The sequence below is a fragment of the Petaurus breviceps genome, unplaced genomic scaffold (assembly GCF_028583685.1).
Source record: "Petaurus breviceps papuanus isolate PSGF00001 unplaced genomic scaffold, PetGlider_PUasm1.0 140, whole genome shotgun sequence".
In the NCBI taxonomy this organism is placed as follows: Eukaryota; Metazoa; Chordata; class Mammalia; order Diprotodontia; family Petauridae; genus Petaurus; species Petaurus breviceps.
This window is the reverse complement of record NW_027185698.1, coordinates 48,697,176-48,715,449: the sequence shown is the minus strand read 5'-3', so window position 1 is coordinate 48,715,449 and position 18,274 is coordinate 48,697,176. Positions and strand designations below refer to the sequence as shown.

Here is an 18,274-nt window from a genome sequence, read left to right as displayed (position 1 = left end):
TCCCTATGACTCCCTCTCTGTCTAGGCTCTTATCCCCCGCTTCTACTCTTTCTCTTTCCAGATTCAACTTTCTTCAATGGCTTCTCTTTGTTTCACCAGGGAAATCCCCATCTAGGAGGCTGGGAAGCTTTCCACGGTCAGCCTACAAGTTGTGGCTTCCTGGATTTCCCAGCAGAAATGGGAGTGCCACTGGCTCTCCCTTCTTCCACTCCTAACCAGCCCACCCACTCAGGGCCTTTGCTACTTGCACCCATCACTCCATACCTGGTATCAAAAGATTTCCGGGAAAGGAAAGCTCCTCTTCACAAAAAAAAAAAAGTATTAGCCCATTGGCTTATAGGATCAAGGGTAAATTGTGGATCCTGGCATTCAAGGCCCTCCACAATGGGACTTTTCATTCTTCTCTCCCACTACTCCCTTACAACACCCCTAAATTCCAATCAAAGTGGTCTGCTCCTTTTCTCCCCAAAACACCACTCTATATAGCTAAATCCTGCCTTTGTTTAAAGTCCAAATTTAGCACAGTCCCACCCAACTCCATATCTAAACCTTTTCCAACTGTTCCAGACTACCAGAGATCCTTTAAGCTCTTCATAGGACACTTTGCAGATCCTGCCTTATTTTATTATTTTTTATGAATCTGTCTCCTCAACTGGGTATAGTATCCTAAAGCAGTGTCTTCTTCATCTCTGAATTCCCCCTCACCCCACAGGACCTAGCTCAATTCTTGCCCATAGTAGGCAATCAGGGATTGTCTGCTGATGAAAGGATTTCATATCCCCTCCTCACTCTTTTTTCCTCTCATCCTCTCTTCCTACCTGGTACTAGGAAACAACCATAAAGGAAGGGGGAAAAGGGAAAAGCCTCAGAAATTCCCACCAAGCCTCTCATTCTCACCGTTTCTATCCCACTCCCAACCACCCTGGGCTTAGCACAGTCTCCAGCTTGTGATAGAAGCAAATGAGGCAATGGGTAGACCCAGAAGGAGATTTCCCCCAGTAAGTTCCAGCCCAAGGTCACCCAGCTGGTCAGTGGCAGAGCTCAGACCAGAACCCTAGTCTCCTGAGCACAATATAACATAGAGAGCACTTAGACAACAATACAAACACTGACTACAATTGAGCAAATAATCATATCAACATTAATGAAACCCAGAAAAACACACGGAAGGACAAAAAAATCAGAAGGGAACACGAACACAAACAGGACTATTTAGTTACTAGCGTGTTAAAATTGATATTCACATTTTCAAAAAAACTGCAAATACAAATTTTTTTTACAATCTCATTGCAATCATTTTCATTCTTATCTGTGTATTTGGATTTTCGCATTTGTTGGTTTCTACTATGTTAATAGTTAATTGAAACAAATTGTATTTTTTGGAAAACACTACTCTTGGATTCAGATGCCTGAGTTCAAATACAAGCTAGAGGGACACAATTTCTATGGGCATTGGTTTCTTCCTCTGTAAGATGAGGCCTCTAAGGCTGCTTCCAGCCCTAAATCCTGTGCCCCTATGATTCCAAGCCCACTGTCTTCTTCCTACTTCTACTAACCAACCTTCCCCAACCCTACCCAGCCCTTCTAAACAATCATTAGCGCTTATTGTTAGCACTACAATGTTTATGACTTAATTGTGTGAAGTCTTGAATTGTTCTCTAATTATTTCTATGCACATCTGGTCTCCCCAAGTAGATTATATCCTGCTGGAGGGCAGAGCTGGCTGCCTTATCTGCAGCTTGTAGCTTCTCAGCACCTTGGACAGTACCTGGGACATAGTAAACATTCAATAAAGTGGGGACTCTGGGGTCAGAGATGGGGGGGGCCAGGCAAACTGCAGAAAGACAAAAGTAGGGATAGATGAACCAGCCTTCCAGGAGCTGAGCTGGGGTAAAAATGACTTCAGGAGGTGTGTAACCACATAATCCAGCTCCAAAGAGGCCCCCAAACAAAAGGAGGAGATTTAGAGAACAGAATGGGCTTCTCCAGCTCACCTGCTTAGACATGGAGTCGATAAGTCGGACATACAGGTCTTGTTCAGTGCGGATTCCTGGGAACAAAAAGGAGGGAGAAGAATCAGGTGTGAGTAGGATGGCCGAGGAAAGGGGGTTCTTTGAAGTCTCAGAGTTCTTCACCTCTCTCCCAGGATCTGGGATTAAAGAAGTCCTGAGACTATATAGGCACATGATATTTACAGTCAGCCTGAAACCATTCCCCCTTGGGAAGGCAAGCAACAAGGGGGCAAGATGAGACAGGCTAAGACAGGGAAGAATGGGCTAGGGCTAAGACAGGGCTAGGGCAGGCCAATCTATGATGGGATGGGAATGCAGGGAAGGTTGGTCTGGAGCATGGCAGGCTGTAACTGAGTAGGGCATGAAGGACCGAAGCAGGGCAGAAGAGAGGGAGACAGGGCAAGGCAGTGAAGATTAGGCTAGGACAGGAAGTCTAGGACAACTCACCATTGCTGTACAGCAGCTGCAGTCGGTAATGGATGCCATTGTTGGTTTTCTCTCCACTGTGCTCCTGGAGAGACAGAAGAAAGTGCTGAGGATGGGTGTCAGGGAGAGTTCCCTCAGCATTCAGTCAGCTCAGTTGTAAACTGGTGGGGAGCGGGGGGGGGGGCGGGGAGGTGCAGTGGGTTCAGTGGGGGAAGAAACTTGCTCCCATAGCCCAAGAGCAATCACCCTTTCCCTCCTGGCTGCCATCTCTGGCCGTGCACAGTACTCTCCCCAACCCAGACTGGCCTAAAAGTTTTCCAAAGAATGAAGAGTTCATACACAGAGCCAAGCTATCTGCCAGCTTCCCTTACCCGCTCTTTTTCCACAAAGTCAATGAAGGCTGTGCGCTCGATCTCCACCGGCTGTCCTTGCCTGTCATACATGGCCAATACAAAGTGGAAGAAGTTGGATTTTCGAAGATTGGAAGGTGGTTGCTTCTCAAAGTGAGCCCGAGCCAGGCCCACACCACTGTGGAGACAGGGGGGAAGGGGGAAAGATCTTAGTCTGGGTTGCCAGTACTTTCTTTGGGGAGAGAGACAAGGTAGGCAGGCCAGGTCCCAGCAGTCCACGCTCTAAGTTAGGTCTGAAGACCTTAAGAAAAACTGAATCTAAATGAACAGAGGGTTGTTTTGTTTTTAACCTGACCAATTATTTCACAGAACTCCTGGTGAGGAAATTCTCCCCACCTAGAGAGACCAGCACCTAATTTGCAATGTATAGTCTTGGTTGCTTAGGACACTGAGAGGTTAAGATTGGCACAGGGTCACATAGCCAATAAATGTCAGAATCTTGACTTGAACCTGGGTCTTCCTGACCCCCAAGGCTCTCACTAGCCACCTTGATACACTGCCTCAGAGAAGGATGTGGGGAGTCAGAAATTGGGAAGGGAAGTCATTTTGGGTCAGTTCCACAACCTCCCCTCTCTTCTTCTTCCTCTCCTCCTGCTGCCCATTCATTCATTCATTCAACAGATATTTTATTAGATGTTCTCTGTTAAAGATCTCTGTTCTAAGAGGTGAAGGTCATTTAGGGGAGCCTGTGATCACAGAGCACGGATGAGCCCTTTGTCCCATAAAACTCCCCTCAGTGAAACACGAAGACTCAGCCTTCCAAGGAGCTATGCTCCAGCCCAGCTCCTCTAAATGTCTGTGTGATCATTCATTCATATTACTAAGCAGTTCCTTTCCCAGCAGGCTTTCCCCTAACAGCTCCCTGGGCAGCTGGATTTACCACAAACTGCTTTACAGATAACTTTTCAGGAACACAGCTCTTGCCCAGAGGAGGCATTAGGGCCTATGTGACTAGAGTATATGTATGTTTTCTGGGCCAGTTCAGAGAGGACAGATACAGGCAAGAGGCTTTAAGAGGCTGTCAGGGTCAAGCTCAAGGGAAACCAGGAGATGAATGGATATGCCGGAGAATGGGCTGATGTTACTGCATCCCTGGAGATGGAGCAGCCTTTAGTGATGCTTGGAGGAGGCAAACAAAGATCTCATCAGTTCTCACCATGCCTAGTTTAGTGAGCAGATTCCAGAGGGTCAGAGAGAGATGTTGAGGCATTGGGCAGGAAGTTATTGCAGAATTCGCAGTGAAGGCAGCAGAGTGGGGCTAGGAGAGGAGCACAAGATAGCCCCACTTCCCAGGAGAGACCACAGATTGATGGAAGGGAAAGGGGTGCAAGCCCAACCCACTCTCTAGAAGCCAAGGCTTATGAACACTTTAGTAACCTGCTGGCCAAACAATTAGCCCAACTTCGCCAGAAGGAAGAAGAGGAGGCTGAGGTGTGTGTGTGGGAAGGGGACACCAGGTTAGGTTAAATGTAAGGAATGAATGTTTCCTAGAACTTGGCCCACTGGAGAAAGGGGGAGGGGAGGGATGGGACTCTCTGAAGCCATCAGACTGTGACCACAAGGACTAGAAAGGAAAGAGATAAATGAAAAGACCAATTCTGGGTTTACTGTCCCAACTCTCATTGCCTCTCCCTTCCCAACTCCCCCATAGCTGGGACCTAAGCCAGCTAGACGGCACAGTTTAAACTTAGACACTTCCTAACTATATGACCCTGAGCACTTATCCCTTTCTCAGCCTCAGTTTCTTCATCTGTAAAATGAGGGCAATAATAGCACCTTCTTCACAAGTTTGGTAGATCAAATCCAAACTTATGTTAAACCACTTAGCAAACTTTAAAGCATTATATAAATGCTAGCTATCACAAGAAATCCCCACCCCAGTCCTAGATAAAAAGGTGCTCTCCCAACCAGGACCCTCCCCACTTCTATCAGATTCCTGTGGCCCCTCACAGAGGAAGGAATTCAACAAAAGCATTGCTGCGTGAGGTAGGAGGAAGCAATTTTTAAAGCCCCTGGAGTAGGCAGGTAGGGAGGATGCCTACTCTTGAGCTAAGAGGAATATCCCCGTTCTAGCAAAGACACCCTGAGGTTTCCTTCTGTTCTCATGAATAGTGGGGAGAGCCAGGCAGCAGCCAGAGGCCCCACCTCTGTATGTCTGGGGGGAGCATTAACAGGGAAGGAGAGAGTGCTAAGTAGAAACTCAGTGCTCATTCTTTAATGCCTTCTAGCTTCTTCCAGGTGCTCCTGCTACCCTTGTGGAAAAGATAGATGGGGTTCAGAAGTGACAGAATGACCCAGCCCAAAGAGTAGCCATGAAGAGTGGATGTCAACTTGGAGGGCCATCTCCAGGGAGATTTCTCTTTGGTCCTATGCTGTTGAATGGTTTGGGCTTTTCTGAGGTTTTTATTTATTTTGGGGAGAGGGAGGCAATTGGGGTTAAGTGACTTGCCCAGGGTCACACAGTTAGTGTCTGAGGCCAGATTTAAATTCACGTACTCCTGACTCCAGAATCAATTCTCAATCCACCATGCACTTAGCTGCCCTGAATGGTTTTGTTTAATAAATAACTCAGAAGAAGACCTAGATAACCTCAGTAGGGATAAATGTAACATCTTATATCTTGGGGTTCAAAAAAAGGGCACATGGTAGGCTACAGTTGTTATGAACTGGGTGTTTTATAATAGTGCAAGGTCAATATGAACCAGCACTATAATATTCTTTAATTTTTCTATATCTCCTGGTACCCCATGTACCCCTACGGGTCACCCTTACACTCATGTCTGTGTTCTTTGATTTTTTCCATTTTTGCCTTTGTACCAACCCCTAGCATGATGCCTTTGAAAAGAATGAAGGAACATCCCACATAGGATCTGCCCTCCATGCTGGAAGCTTTCTAGGTCTTTTTACATGGAAAAAAGAGGGCAAAACAGCATACAAAAGAGATCATGTGGTATAGGCAGCCAGGTGACCCAGTAGATAGAACCCTGGACCTGGAGTCAGGAAGACCTGAGTTCAAATACTGCTTCACTTAGGAGCTATGTGAACCTGGGCAAATTACTCGGCCTCTACCTCAGTTTCTCCATTTGTAAAATGTAGATAATAATAACTCTGGAAGGTATCTTCCAGGATTGTAAGGATCATATGAGATAATATTTGTATAGTGCCTTGCAAACTTTAAAGTACCATATAAATGCTAGCTAGATTTTATTTCATTAGATTACATTAATAATAATATTAGATTAGTAATAATGAATATATTGTTATTATATGTCAACTATTATTGTTCTTCAAGGTTCACAAAGCACTTGGCATACATTATCCCTCTGAGTTTTCATTAGGTAGGCATTACAGATACTGTTATCCTCAATTCTAAAAGATGAAGATAACAGGCTTAGACAAGGTAGTTACATGATTGGTCCCAAGTTCTTTCCACCAGATCTACAGTATACTACGGTAGTGCATTCTGTACAGCTAGTTTTTCTGATCCCAAGTCTAAAGTTGCTCCCACTGTACCAACTCTCTCTTTAAGAAAGCTGGGTCCAGAGCTTAAACTGTGATGGATAAGAGAAGGGCAAGCAAGATGGCAAAGACCGTGTCATCCAAAGTCATATGGGGGAGGATGACAAAATCAGCCAGACTGTTGTTTGGGGGGTGAGGGGCCAATGAGGATGGAAATAGGTCTCCAGCTCCCTGCCCACTGTACCCAGTTGTAGGACATTTAGCCTAGCATGAGAGGACTTAGTAGGCACAAGATAGTTATCTAAAAGTAATTGAAGGACTGGCATAAAGCAGTGGGATTAAAGTTATTGTGCCTGGCCCCAGGCGGCAGAACTAGGAATGAGGAGTATTGGTGGGAGAGGAAGTTTAGGGGAGGGGCTTGGCTAAAAAGAAAAGCTTGCTAAGCAATTAGAAGTACCCTGAGGTAGGACAGAAAGTCTTGGAAGGTGGTGGGCTTCATCTTACTTGAGATCTTCAAAGGGAAAGTGGATGACCATTTGTTGAGGATTTTGCAAAGGTGAGGTTTCAGTGAGACAATCTCTGAAACCACCCTTCCTCTCCTGCTCTGTCTGATCATTGCCCTAGGCCTCATACCCCTTCCTATGGACTTTATGAACTGCTCATTTTTCCCCACTCTCTGCCCCAAAGGCCTGGGCTTATCTGTCTCCTGCCTTCCCTTCCACCTTCAACTTTTTCCCTGCCTCCCTCTAGAGCCAGGCTGGCCCATTCTTGGGGCCTGGACTAAGGAGGGTTAGGTGAGGGAGATGCTACCTAAAGTCATAATAATTTCTTTATTAACTCTGATTATTATTTATGAATATGCTAGTGAGTCCCAAGCTAAAAGCTTCCAGCTCCACACCCCACACACCCCACACCCCTTCTACCCCTGTCTGAAGACCAGTCCCAGGAAGGTCCCCAAAGGGAACCCAAGGCTAGGAAACTCTTAGAAAGGGCAAAATAGAGAGCAGACAGATCCCCAGCTTAGTTTTCACCTCACAACTACTCAGAAGAGTTGTTTATTAATATTATACATTATTAATAATAATGGCATATACATAGCATTTAAACTTTCGCAAAGCACCTTACATATATTCTCTCATTTGATCTTCATGATAAGACTATGTGGTAGGTGCTATTATTATCCCCATTTAACAGATGAGGAAACTGAGGCCTGGTGGGTTAAGATCCATCATACAGTAAGAGTCTGAGGCAAAATTCAAATTCAGCTTTCCCTGATTCTAAACCCAATACTCTACTCTCAGCTGTCCAAACTCTACACTTTTACTCCCTCAAAAGTGAGAGAGAACTTTTCCACTACTAGTCTTAGAGGCATTTATGGGGAGAGTCAAAGCGATCTGGTGGTGAAAAGGGCAGGGCAGAGGAGCACACACACACTGCCCACCATGGCAAAAGCATTAAGAAGCAAGTCAAAAGGAAAGAGTTTCCATGGGAGAGTCAGGGGAATTGGGAAAAACACCAAGGGCGTGTCTATTTGCACATATCAGGAAAGATAATAAGCAGGGCTCTTCTCTTTCCTTGGCTAGCCCAGGTTTCTCCTAGATGCTTGGGAGTACTTCCTTTCCTGCAGCCATACCAGCAGCAGTCCATCCAGCTCTCTCTCTTTCTGTGACTTCTGTCCCCATGCCCTGATACACCCTCCCCAGAGGATTCACCTAATGCACTGGAGGCCCTCCTCACCTTTCCAGGGAACAACATAACAAAGGAGCCTCTGGGCTGACCATCAGTACTCCTGCCCTCTTGCTTAGACCCTTAGGACTTTCATCTATCTGTTCTTCACCTGCAAACTCTTGCCTCCTAGACATCCCTGATAGCAACTTCAGCAGCTCAACCCAGTGCAAGTTCTATTTAATGCTGAATTAGTGGATGACAAATTAATGAGGTTTGACTAAACTATTGTACACTCTGCTACCCTCCCCTGAGGCCAGCCCAGCCTGGCTTCTGTTCATCTTGGAGAACAACACTCAATCCCTTTGCTAGCTATAATTCCCCAGCCGTGGTCTCTGGAGAGACCCCTACCTCCCCTGAAGTTATGAGATCACTCTTCTACCCGCCAACACCTTCCAGCAAGCAAGAGATAAAACCCAGTATGGTAGACTAAGGAACAGAGAAGCCATTAGGAGAATATAGAGAAACTGAGGCACAGGAGGGACAGTGCCTTCTCAAAGAGCTCCATAGCTACTTTTGGCCCATAGAGTTTGGAGTCCACTTCCAAGGAGTGGGGAGGACATTGGAGCATTGAGTGTCCTATCCTGGCCCTTCTCTAGAAATCAGGGACAAGGCCCAAGAAGTCTGAGTCTGACCCTCAAAGCAAAATCCTGCCCCTACTTTACCTTTCACCACAGACCAGGAAACAAAAGGGAGTTGGGATAATAGGGGAAGCTTTCACAAGTCTGAGAGCAACCAAGTCTTAGGGGAGAGAGGGAGGAGATGTGTTCTCTCTTCTGCCTTCTCAAAGAGTCCAAACAGAGATCTGTGCATTTAGGGGAGGGGAGGGGAGGAGAGGTGGGGGAGTGGAGAGGATGACAGATGCCCTCATCCCCATCCAGCAGAAGTATAAAAGATTTCTCTTCCAACTCCTTCCACATCCTTCCCCCCTAAGCATCCATCCAGGAATGAAGCAAAGGTTATGATGGACAAGAAGAGTCTGAAGGCAAATTAAGCAACCTGGCCTCCCTCACCTTTGCACTGAGACTCCCAGTGTGTCTTCGCTCTCCTCCCAATTCCCCAAGATTCCCAACTCTCATTTCATTTTCATTATCCTGGTCAAACCAGCTTTGGCTTCAGTCCACACATGCATCACCCCCTCCTGCATTAGCCCAGTCCAGGGGAACTCAGCAGCATCTCCCAGGCAGACCACACAATTCGCTAAGACCCCCTAGAGAGACAACTCTGGCCCCTGGGAGGGAGGTGGGGAGACAGGAAGAAGACAGTCATAAGAGGAAAAAAAAATGAGGGACTCAAGTCAGAGGAAGACAATTTAAGTGGAGGTTTGAATGGAGAAGGAAAAAAAGGTGAGGGGAGGCCATACGTCCATATGTATCTGAGCATAGGACACAGGAAGGGGAGAAGAGCTGCAGAATCACATAACGATGAAACATGTCCTTTCCCACCCCACCCTCAGGGCAGCCCAGCTTAGCTTGCCCCCTCCCGTCTACACCTCCAGAGTCGGGGGTAGAATGTTAGGAGGTGAGGTGGGAGAGGGGTGACTAAATGAGCCCAGACTGGGTACACAAGGCAGAAACAGGTCTCTAGCACCCCAGTTGTTGCACCCCAGCCACAAACTAAAAGGAAAGGCGAAAGATGGGACTAAGGAAACTGCAGCAAACAGAGAGAAGGTTTTTCTTTCAAGACATCCTACCATTTATGTGAAAGGGATGGAGAGAGGCATGGAGAAATAATGAGAAAGAAGGAAAGGGATGCAGAAAGAGAGCAGAAGACAGACAGGGAGACAAGGAAAAATCACAGATACATACGCACAGTTCTTTGAAATATGTGTAGGTGTTAGTGTATATGATAGGGGATGTGTGTGTGTGTGTGTGTGTGTGTGTGTGTGTGTGTGTGTTTGAGAGGTGGGTGAATGTTTTGTCATAGAAAGCCTGGTGCTTCTCTGGTTAAAGAAATCTAAAAGATGATTGTTGTTATCGCCAAAGACCAGAGCAAGGACTGGGCTTAGCCAACACCTTTATAATGGGCTGGAGGACAAAGGGACCGAGGAATTTCCACCTTTTCTGAGGACTCTGGGTGGCTCCAGACAGCATGGAGGAGTAAAAGGGTGAGAAGAGATGGGAAGTGGATGGGAAGTGACACCAGGTTGGAAAACTCACTCTACCATCGCATAGCAGCCCTGCTTTGCAAATTTATGTTCTTAATGAGTTTCCTGAAGCATGAAGAGGTTAAGTGACTTGTCTAGGGTCACAAGGTGACTCTATGGCTGAGGTTTTCCTGACTCCATGGCCATCTCTCTCTCTCTCTCTCTCTCTCTCTCTCTTTACTTCTCCAGACAGCATGGAGGAGTAAAAGCTCTCCCCTGTCCCCCCTTCTTCTCTCTCTCTCCCCCTCCTCCTCCCCCCCCCCCCCCCCTTCTCTCCCTCTCTCCCCTCCTCCTCCTCCCCCCAACTCCATTATACCACCCACCTCTTGACAACACACTTAGAATGAAATACTCCAGTGAATCTTCAAGGACTCTGAGCTCCCTGTCATGATTCTAGAAAGGGATGCTGGCGGCATCAAAGACTATTCCCTAAAAACACTGAGTGCTTTTTTAGTTAATACAAGGGCAAGGGTGGAGCCTCATTAGGAAAAGATTTGGGCACAAAAACCATTCTCTCCTTGTGCAAGCCATAGAAACTTCATATCTAGAATCTTCTATGTACTTCAGGTCCCCAGAGCTAGAAAATATAATGGGATAATAATAGAAATGGAAATAGAAAAAGCAAATGAAATGAAAATATAAAGAACAAAAATATGAAACTGAACATTATATGATAACAATGACCAATATTACCCCTAGAGAAGAGTTGAGAAAATGCTTTTCCTTCCCTTCTTTACAGAAGTGGCGCACTGTGAGTATGGAATATGGTATGTACTGTCAGACCTAGTTGATGTAAAGTTTTACTGAACTCTTTTTTTCTCTTTCACTTTATTTTTTATTATAAGGGATAACTCTGGGTAGGAATGAGGGGTAAAGAAATATTCAGAAATGAAGGTGACATAAAAACAGAAGATATCAATAAATAATAATAATACCTAACATTTATATAGCTGTTTAAACTTGGCAAGAAGCTTGAAATAGGCTATTTCCTTTGAGTTTCATGGCATCCCTGTGAGATAGGTGCTATTTTTATTATCTTTATTTTTTAATTAAAAATAACTGTCATGTACATAGCTAAGTTTTGCAAAGCAGTTTACATGCATTATCTCATTTGGTACAACATTATTGTCCCCATTTAACAGATAAAGAAACTGAGGCTGCAAAGATAATTAACTTGCCCAGTTTCACACTAATAAATGTCAGAGGGGAGACTGAACCCAGGTCTTCCTAACCCCAGATCCAGCACTCCACTACCCCAAGCTGCCTCTTTTGGAGTTTCTGATGTAGCTTCCATGCCCTACCACCCTACTGAACCTGCTCTCTCAAAGGTCCCTAATGACCTAGCTATCATTAAATCAAATGGTCTTTTTCCAGTTCTCATCCCTATGACCTTTTCTGTGACTCTACCCTCTTACAGTTTCTCCTCTTTGAGTGACCCTTTGCTTCTTTTTTTCACAGTACCCTAAGGCGGGTGTTCTCCATGGTTCTCCTTAGCTCGTTCTTGTCTGCTCTCTCTTCATGTTCCCTCTTGATGTTTTCATTCACTCCCATAGAATCAAGTGCCATTTCTACACAGATGACTCCCAAATGTTTGTCTCTACCCTTTCTCCACAACCCCAGGACCTCATGCCCAACTACCTAACAAACATCTCTGCCAAGACGTCCCGGCCACAGATCAAACAACTCCAAAATGAAATTCCTCATCTTCTCCCTCTATCTGCCCCTTCCATTCTCTTCTCCAGTTCTTGGCGCAATCACTGAGCCCCACAACTTGAGTCTCTTTTGCCTCCTTCCTCTCTTACTCCCTCAGATAATGAGTCACCAAGCCCTTGGACCTTTACGATATTTCTTAAATCCATCCCTGGGACAGTCTGGTTGTCCCCACCGGGCTTAGGCCCGCATCTCTTCTCACCTAGACCTGAGCTGCTCTTTCTCCCATACTCCCTCGGGTTCACAGATCTGTTCTTTCAAACATTTTTATGGTGAGCTTTTGTTTCTATGCCACCTTCATTTCCCAATATGTCCCTCCCTACTCATTCCAAAGATCCATCTCTTAAAAAAAAGACAAAAAACCCACCACAGTTCAGCAAACTAATAGATTGAAAAAAGTCCAATATTGTGTTCAGCATAATCCCTACCTCTGAAATGAAAGGAAAAAAGTGCATTCTCAGATCTCTTTTGCAGGGCCATGCTCTCTCTCTCTGTCTCTCTGTCTCTCTCTGTCTCTCTGTCTCTCTCTCTCTCTCTCTGTCTCTCTGTCTCTCTCTGTCTGTCTCTCTCTGTCTCTCTGTCTCTCTCTGTCTCTCTGTCTCTCTCTGTCTCTCTGTCTCTCTCTGTCTCTCTCTGTCTCTCTGTCTCTCTCTGTCTCTCTCTCTCTCTCACACACACACACACACACACAGATGAGCACGTGTGCCCCAATCCATCTCTTCATGCTCTGCTCAGACAATGTGACTTCTCTATTCAAAAACCTCAAGGAGGCATTGATAGTTTAATGGTTTAATCTGGTAATCCTCCCAAATTAAGGAGGAATGCTAAATGATCCTGGCATTCAAGGCCCCACACGACATATAAGAGGCATTGCAAGAGATTTGTGAGAGCACTGACCTTGGAACTGGAAGACTTGGTGCTCACATCCCAGCTCTGCTTCTGACTACCTATGTGTCCTTAAACTGGCCAAGTAACCTTTCTGGGCCAGTCCCAATCAATCAGCAAGCATTTATGAGCTGCTTACCAGATACTATGCTAGGAATACATAGCAAAGGAAAACATGATTCCTGACCTCAGAGAGCTCACATTCTTTTTTTTTCTTTTTGGAGGGAGGAGGGCAGGGCAATTGGGGTTAAGTGACTTGCCCAAGGTCACACAGCTAGTAAGTGTTAAGTGTCTGAGGCTGGATTTGAACTCAGATCCTCCTGACTCCAGGGCTGGTGCTCTATTCACTGTGCCACCTAGCCACCCCAAGAGCTCACATTCTAATAGGGGAGACAACATGCTAACAATTATGTGCATACAAGATAGACACAGATAGAGATATATAGATGTAGAAGTAGATAGAGAGATACAGATAGAGATAGAGACAGATGGTATACATAGGAGGTAACCTAGAGGGAAGGCTGGGGGTGGGGGCGGGCATAAAGGGAGAAGCCCTCTGCAAAAAGTGAGAGTTGAGTTGAGTCTTGAAGGAAGCCAGGAGAACCAAGATATGGAGGAAAGAAGTGAAAGTATTCCAGGCACAGGGGATAACTAACGGTCAGTGAAAAGGCACCGAACTGAGAGATAGAGGAGCCTGGTAGAAGAGCCACTGTGGCTGGATCTCAGATCAAGTGAAGGAGAGTAAACTATGGGGAGTCTGGAAGAGGCTGGGTATGAAGGGCTTTAAATACCAAACAGGGTTTTATATTTGATCCCTATGGAGGCAATAGGGAGCCATTGGAGATTATTAAGTAGGAAGAGCAATGTAGACCTATGCTTTAGGAAAATCACTTTGGCAGTTGAGCAGAGGGTGGATTGGAACTGAGAAAGACTGGAAGCAGACTGACCTACCGGCAGGCTGTTGCAATGGTCTAGCCATGAAGTGAAAAGAGCCTGCACCAGCATGGCGGCCGTGAGAGTGGAGGAAAGAAAAGGGTAACTACACAAGAGATATTGTGTGAATAGAAAATTTGACATTCAAATACAAGAAGCAAGAGAAGCTTGAGAAGGTAAACAGGGAAAAGAAATCATAAGGAACTCATCAAAGTTAAACTTTTTACATGCCTACATGGAAAAACGATAATTGTAGCTTATGAAACTTTTCTCAGTATGAGGATAGTTGAAGGAAATAGAAATGTATATATACATATATATATGTCTATACAGGAGGGTATATGTGAGTATGTGTATATATGTGTACAGGTATATGTAGACAGAGGGCACAGGATCAATTGAATAGGAAGGGATGATATTTAAAAATAAAATTAAGAGGTGAGAGAGGCATATGAGAGGAGACAGGGAGAGATAGAATAGGGTAAATTATCTCATATAAAAGAGGCAAGGGAAAACTGTTACAATGGAGGGGAAGAACAGGAAGGCAAAAGGGGATAGGTCAACTTTACTCTCATTGAATTTGGCTTGAGGAGGGAATAACATACACATTAAATTGGGTATCTTACCCTATAGGAAAGTAGGGGGGAAGGAGATAAGAGGGGGGATGATAGAAGGGAGGGCAGATTGGGCAGAAGGGTAGTTAGAAGCACACACTTTGAAAAGGGACAGGGTCAAAGTAGAAAATAGAATGGGGGGGGCAGGATAGGATGGAGGGAAATATAGTCAGTCTTTCACAATATATCCACTATGGAAATGTTTTGCATAACTACACATGTACAACCTATATTGAATTGCTTATCTTCCCAATAAGGGTGGGAGACGAGGGAAGAAGGGAAAGAATCTGGCATTCAAAATTTTAAAATCAAATGTTTAAATATATATTAATATTATTATTATTTACATGCACTGGGAAACAAGATATACAGGCACTGGGGTATGGAGATCCATCTTGCCCTACTGAAAAGTTGGATGGGGAATGGGGGAGGATATAGGAGAGAGCAGATTGGGGGAGGGGGCATTCAGTGGGATCACTGTTCTAGGGTGGCAGGTAGGGGAAAGATGGGGAGAAAATTTGTAACTCAAAATCTTGTGGAAATGAATGTTGTAAACTAAAAATTAACAAATTTTAATTTAAAAAAAAACCAAGAGATATTGTGAAAGAAGAAACAAGACTCAGCAAAAGGATGGCTGTGAAGGGTGAGAGAGAGTAAGAGATTGAGGATGGCAGAGTTTTCCAGACTAAGTGACTGGGAGAAGTTTGGAAGATGGAAGGATGTGGGGGAAAAGAGAACAAGTTCTGTTTTTATCTCAGTTTCTCCATCCTCCCCCACCATATCCCCCATCGAAGACCTTCTTCTCCTTCAAAATCCATCCCAGATATGACTTCTCCACAAAGCTTTCCCTGAAGCAATAGGGGAAAGTAAAGCTTCCCTTCTTATGTTTCTCAGAGCATTTACCTAGACCTCTCCTCTGTAATGATCACACCTTCCCTTGTGACCTAATCGTTTGTGTATGTTGTTATCCTCACCTAGGTCTGTGTGAAAACACACACACAGAAACACAGATAAACAAACACACACAGATATCGACACAGACATACACACAGACACAAACATCCCATTTAACGGGAGGCCCCTTCAGAGAAGGTCACGCATCTCCTGTGTCCACAGTGCCACAGTGTTGGTGCTAAGTTAATTTGATTGAAAAGGCCCAGAGAAGAACAACTAAGAAAACCCAAAGAAGAAGAAGCCAGTGTTTGTGGGGGGACTAAAAAGATGAGGTCCTTTAGTCTAGAAAGATGAATGCTGAGGATGATGACAAAAGCCCAGCACATAATGAAGGTGACATACAGAACAGATGCCCCTCTCATGGTCCTAGCTCTAGAATACAGGAAGCCCTCTTCATGGTGAAGGGGACAAATCAAAGGAAGTCCTATTTCATGCAGCCCCCAGGAAACTCATGGAACTAATGACCCCAAGAGAAGGAAAAGACAAAAGAAATTCCATCTCACATCTCTGATTTGTTTCCTTGGGGCAGGAAGTCTTCCATATATGTCCATTTTCTAGATAACTGAATCTGCCTCCTTTAAATAACATGACTTTTTTTTTTCATTAACTACTTTTGATTAAAATCTAAAATATACAAAACACTCTCCCTGCCCCATCCTCTTGGACAACCTGCTGAGAATTAATTTCAGCTTTTCTTGATAATCATAATTATAATAAAACTAGCATCCATATAGCACTTTACAAACATTATCTCATTTGATCTTCACAACCCTAGGAGGTAGGTGCTATTGGCATCATTACCATTTTACAAATGAGGAAACTGAAAGACAGAGGTGAAATGACTTGCCCAGGGTCACACTGCTAGTTAGTATCTGAGGCAGGTTCTGAACCTGCAGGATTCCAGATCCAGTGCCCTACCCACTGTGCTACCTACCTCTCTCTTGAAGCTGTTCTCTTGCTTCATTTAATCTTCACAACAACCCCGTGAGATAGGTACTATTATTATCCCCATTTTACAGATGAGGAAATAGAGGCTGAGAGAGAGAGGTTCAAGTGCCTGACTCATAGGGTCACATAGCCGGCCAGTATCTGAGCAGGATAGGAACTCAAGTCTTCCTGCCTCTAAATCCAGCCTTGTATCCAGCTGTCTTGATGACTCCGGGTCAGTATCCAGAGCATTTCCACTACGTGGTTTCTTGGCAACACTTCTCTCATTTTTCAGTGACCCCTAAAGAAGCACCGCCACCCTCTTCCTCCTCAAATTTTAATCTACCATCCTAGGGAGAATTATCTTGGGTGCAAATTAAATGGACTGATTTAAAAGGAGGATAGCTCCAGGTGCCTAACATGCATGGGTCTCATGTTCCAACGGTCAAGACTGCTAGAAGTCCAGATGTTCCCGTAGATTCAAAATAAGTTTATATTGAATTTTTGATGACAGACTAAGGGAGACCAGGAGGTTCAGTGGATGACCCAGAACCCAAGTGTCAGAGGAAAGCAGCACAGTGCTCCCGCAGGGGAAACAAGGAGGCATTTGGAGCTAGAAGACCCTGGGTTCAAGTCCTTGCCTAGGCAAGTGTGACCCTGGGCAAGTCAGCGGTCTGGGCCAGGGGTGTCAGATAGAAACAGGAGTCACTAAACTGTATATAAGTCTCCCTGTGGGTACATACTGACTTGGAAAACCACATATTAACGCCATCTCTGTTTTATTTTTTTTTTTTGCTTTATTTTGTTAAACGTTCCCTAATGACATTTTAATCTAGTTCTGGCTACTTATCTGACACCTGTGCCCTGGGCAATTCTTTAAGACTATATAGAAAGTTTCCTCATCTGGGAGTTCTCCATAACAATAAAGCCACAAGTCCTGGTCCTCTAGGTCCTTGTGGAGGTATGGTGGGAATAAAGGGCCCACTTCAGTCTTTTCCCATTGTGTTTCTTATAAGCCAGAGGTCTGGTCTTGGGATTTAGCTTACTCTGACAAACTGCAGGTCAGAGGCTGACCTTTTTATTCTGGAGGCCTCAAATCTTCAGGATCCTTCCCTATAGCAAGTGCATAGCTATGGACCCTTTATCACTTCCTGCTAGACCTCAAGGAGAGAAGGAGGAGAAAGGGAAAGGGTAGTGCTTTGTGTGTCTCTGTCCCCTCCACCCCAGGACAGTCACACACCAAGGAAACCAGGAAGCCAGTGTGCCTATTACCCTCTCCACCAGTGCTAATCCCCAGAGTAGAGACCTTGGGGAATGGTGGGGGGAAGGTGGGGAGACAGAGAAATGTGCCTCCCTTCTCGTCTCCAAGACACCGCAGCGTGTCCAAGTCCAAGTCACAAGCAGGGACAGTGACAAAAAGACCATGCAATCAATCCCTATCTCCTGCCCCCCCCCAGCTGTGGACTAGTGGTCCCCCACTTGAGGCCCAGGAGGTGGGCAGAAAGGGAGGGAGGGGAGGGGAGCAGCACAGCATCCGCCTGCTACAATTGTCTCGAAATAGAGCCAGTATTTCTCTTCGAGCGTTCCCTGGGAGGCGGCTCCACAGCTCTTTACATTCTTGACTAAACGGTTATTATAAATAACAGCAATTTAACAAAAAAAAAAAAAAAAGCCCGCTTCTAACAGCCTCTCTAGAGCAATCACACCGGAGAGCACCTCTCCCAACAGGCGAGACTCTGGCTCCCTACTCCTAATCCTGCTCCCCACCCCCTTCCCCAGAGACAGGAACACTAAGATACTTGGCTTCAGGTTCCCTTCAAAGCTGCTCTGCCCTGCCTTCTTGGTTCTGTCTTTCTATCTTTTCTCTCTCATTATTGGTCTCTCTGTCTCTGTCTCTCTCCCTATCCCTGTCTCTGTCTCTCTGTCTCTCTTTTTTTCTCTTCCCTTGTCTCTCTCTCTCTTTTTCTCTCTCTCATCTCTCTCTCTCTCTCTCTCTCTCTCTCTCCTCTCTCCCTATCCCTGTCTCTGTCTCTCTGTCTCTCTTTTTTTCTCTTCCCTTGTCTCTCTCTCTCT

At 45.2% G+C, this 18,274-nt stretch overlaps 1 protein-coding gene across 4 annotated transcripts in view; it reads right to left on the bottom strand.

Moving 5' to 3' along the window:
- EBF4 (EBF family member 4) overlaps nt 1-18,274 on the bottom strand; it is a 108,907-nt gene that overhangs the window by 81,033 nt on the left and 9,600 nt on the right. For all 4 annotated transcript variants that reach the window (XM_069072177.1, XM_069072193.1, XM_069072203.1 and 1 more), the window contains 3 exons: nt 2,810-2,966; nt 2,460-2,523; nt 1,995-2,050 (listed from right to left, as the gene is read on the bottom strand). In XM_069072177.1, coding sequence (XP_068928278.1) covers nt 1,995-2,050; nt 2,460-2,523; nt 2,810-2,966 — 277 coding nt within the window. The remainder of the gene's footprint in view (nt 1-1,994; nt 2,051-2,459; nt 2,524-2,809; nt 2,967-18,274) is intronic.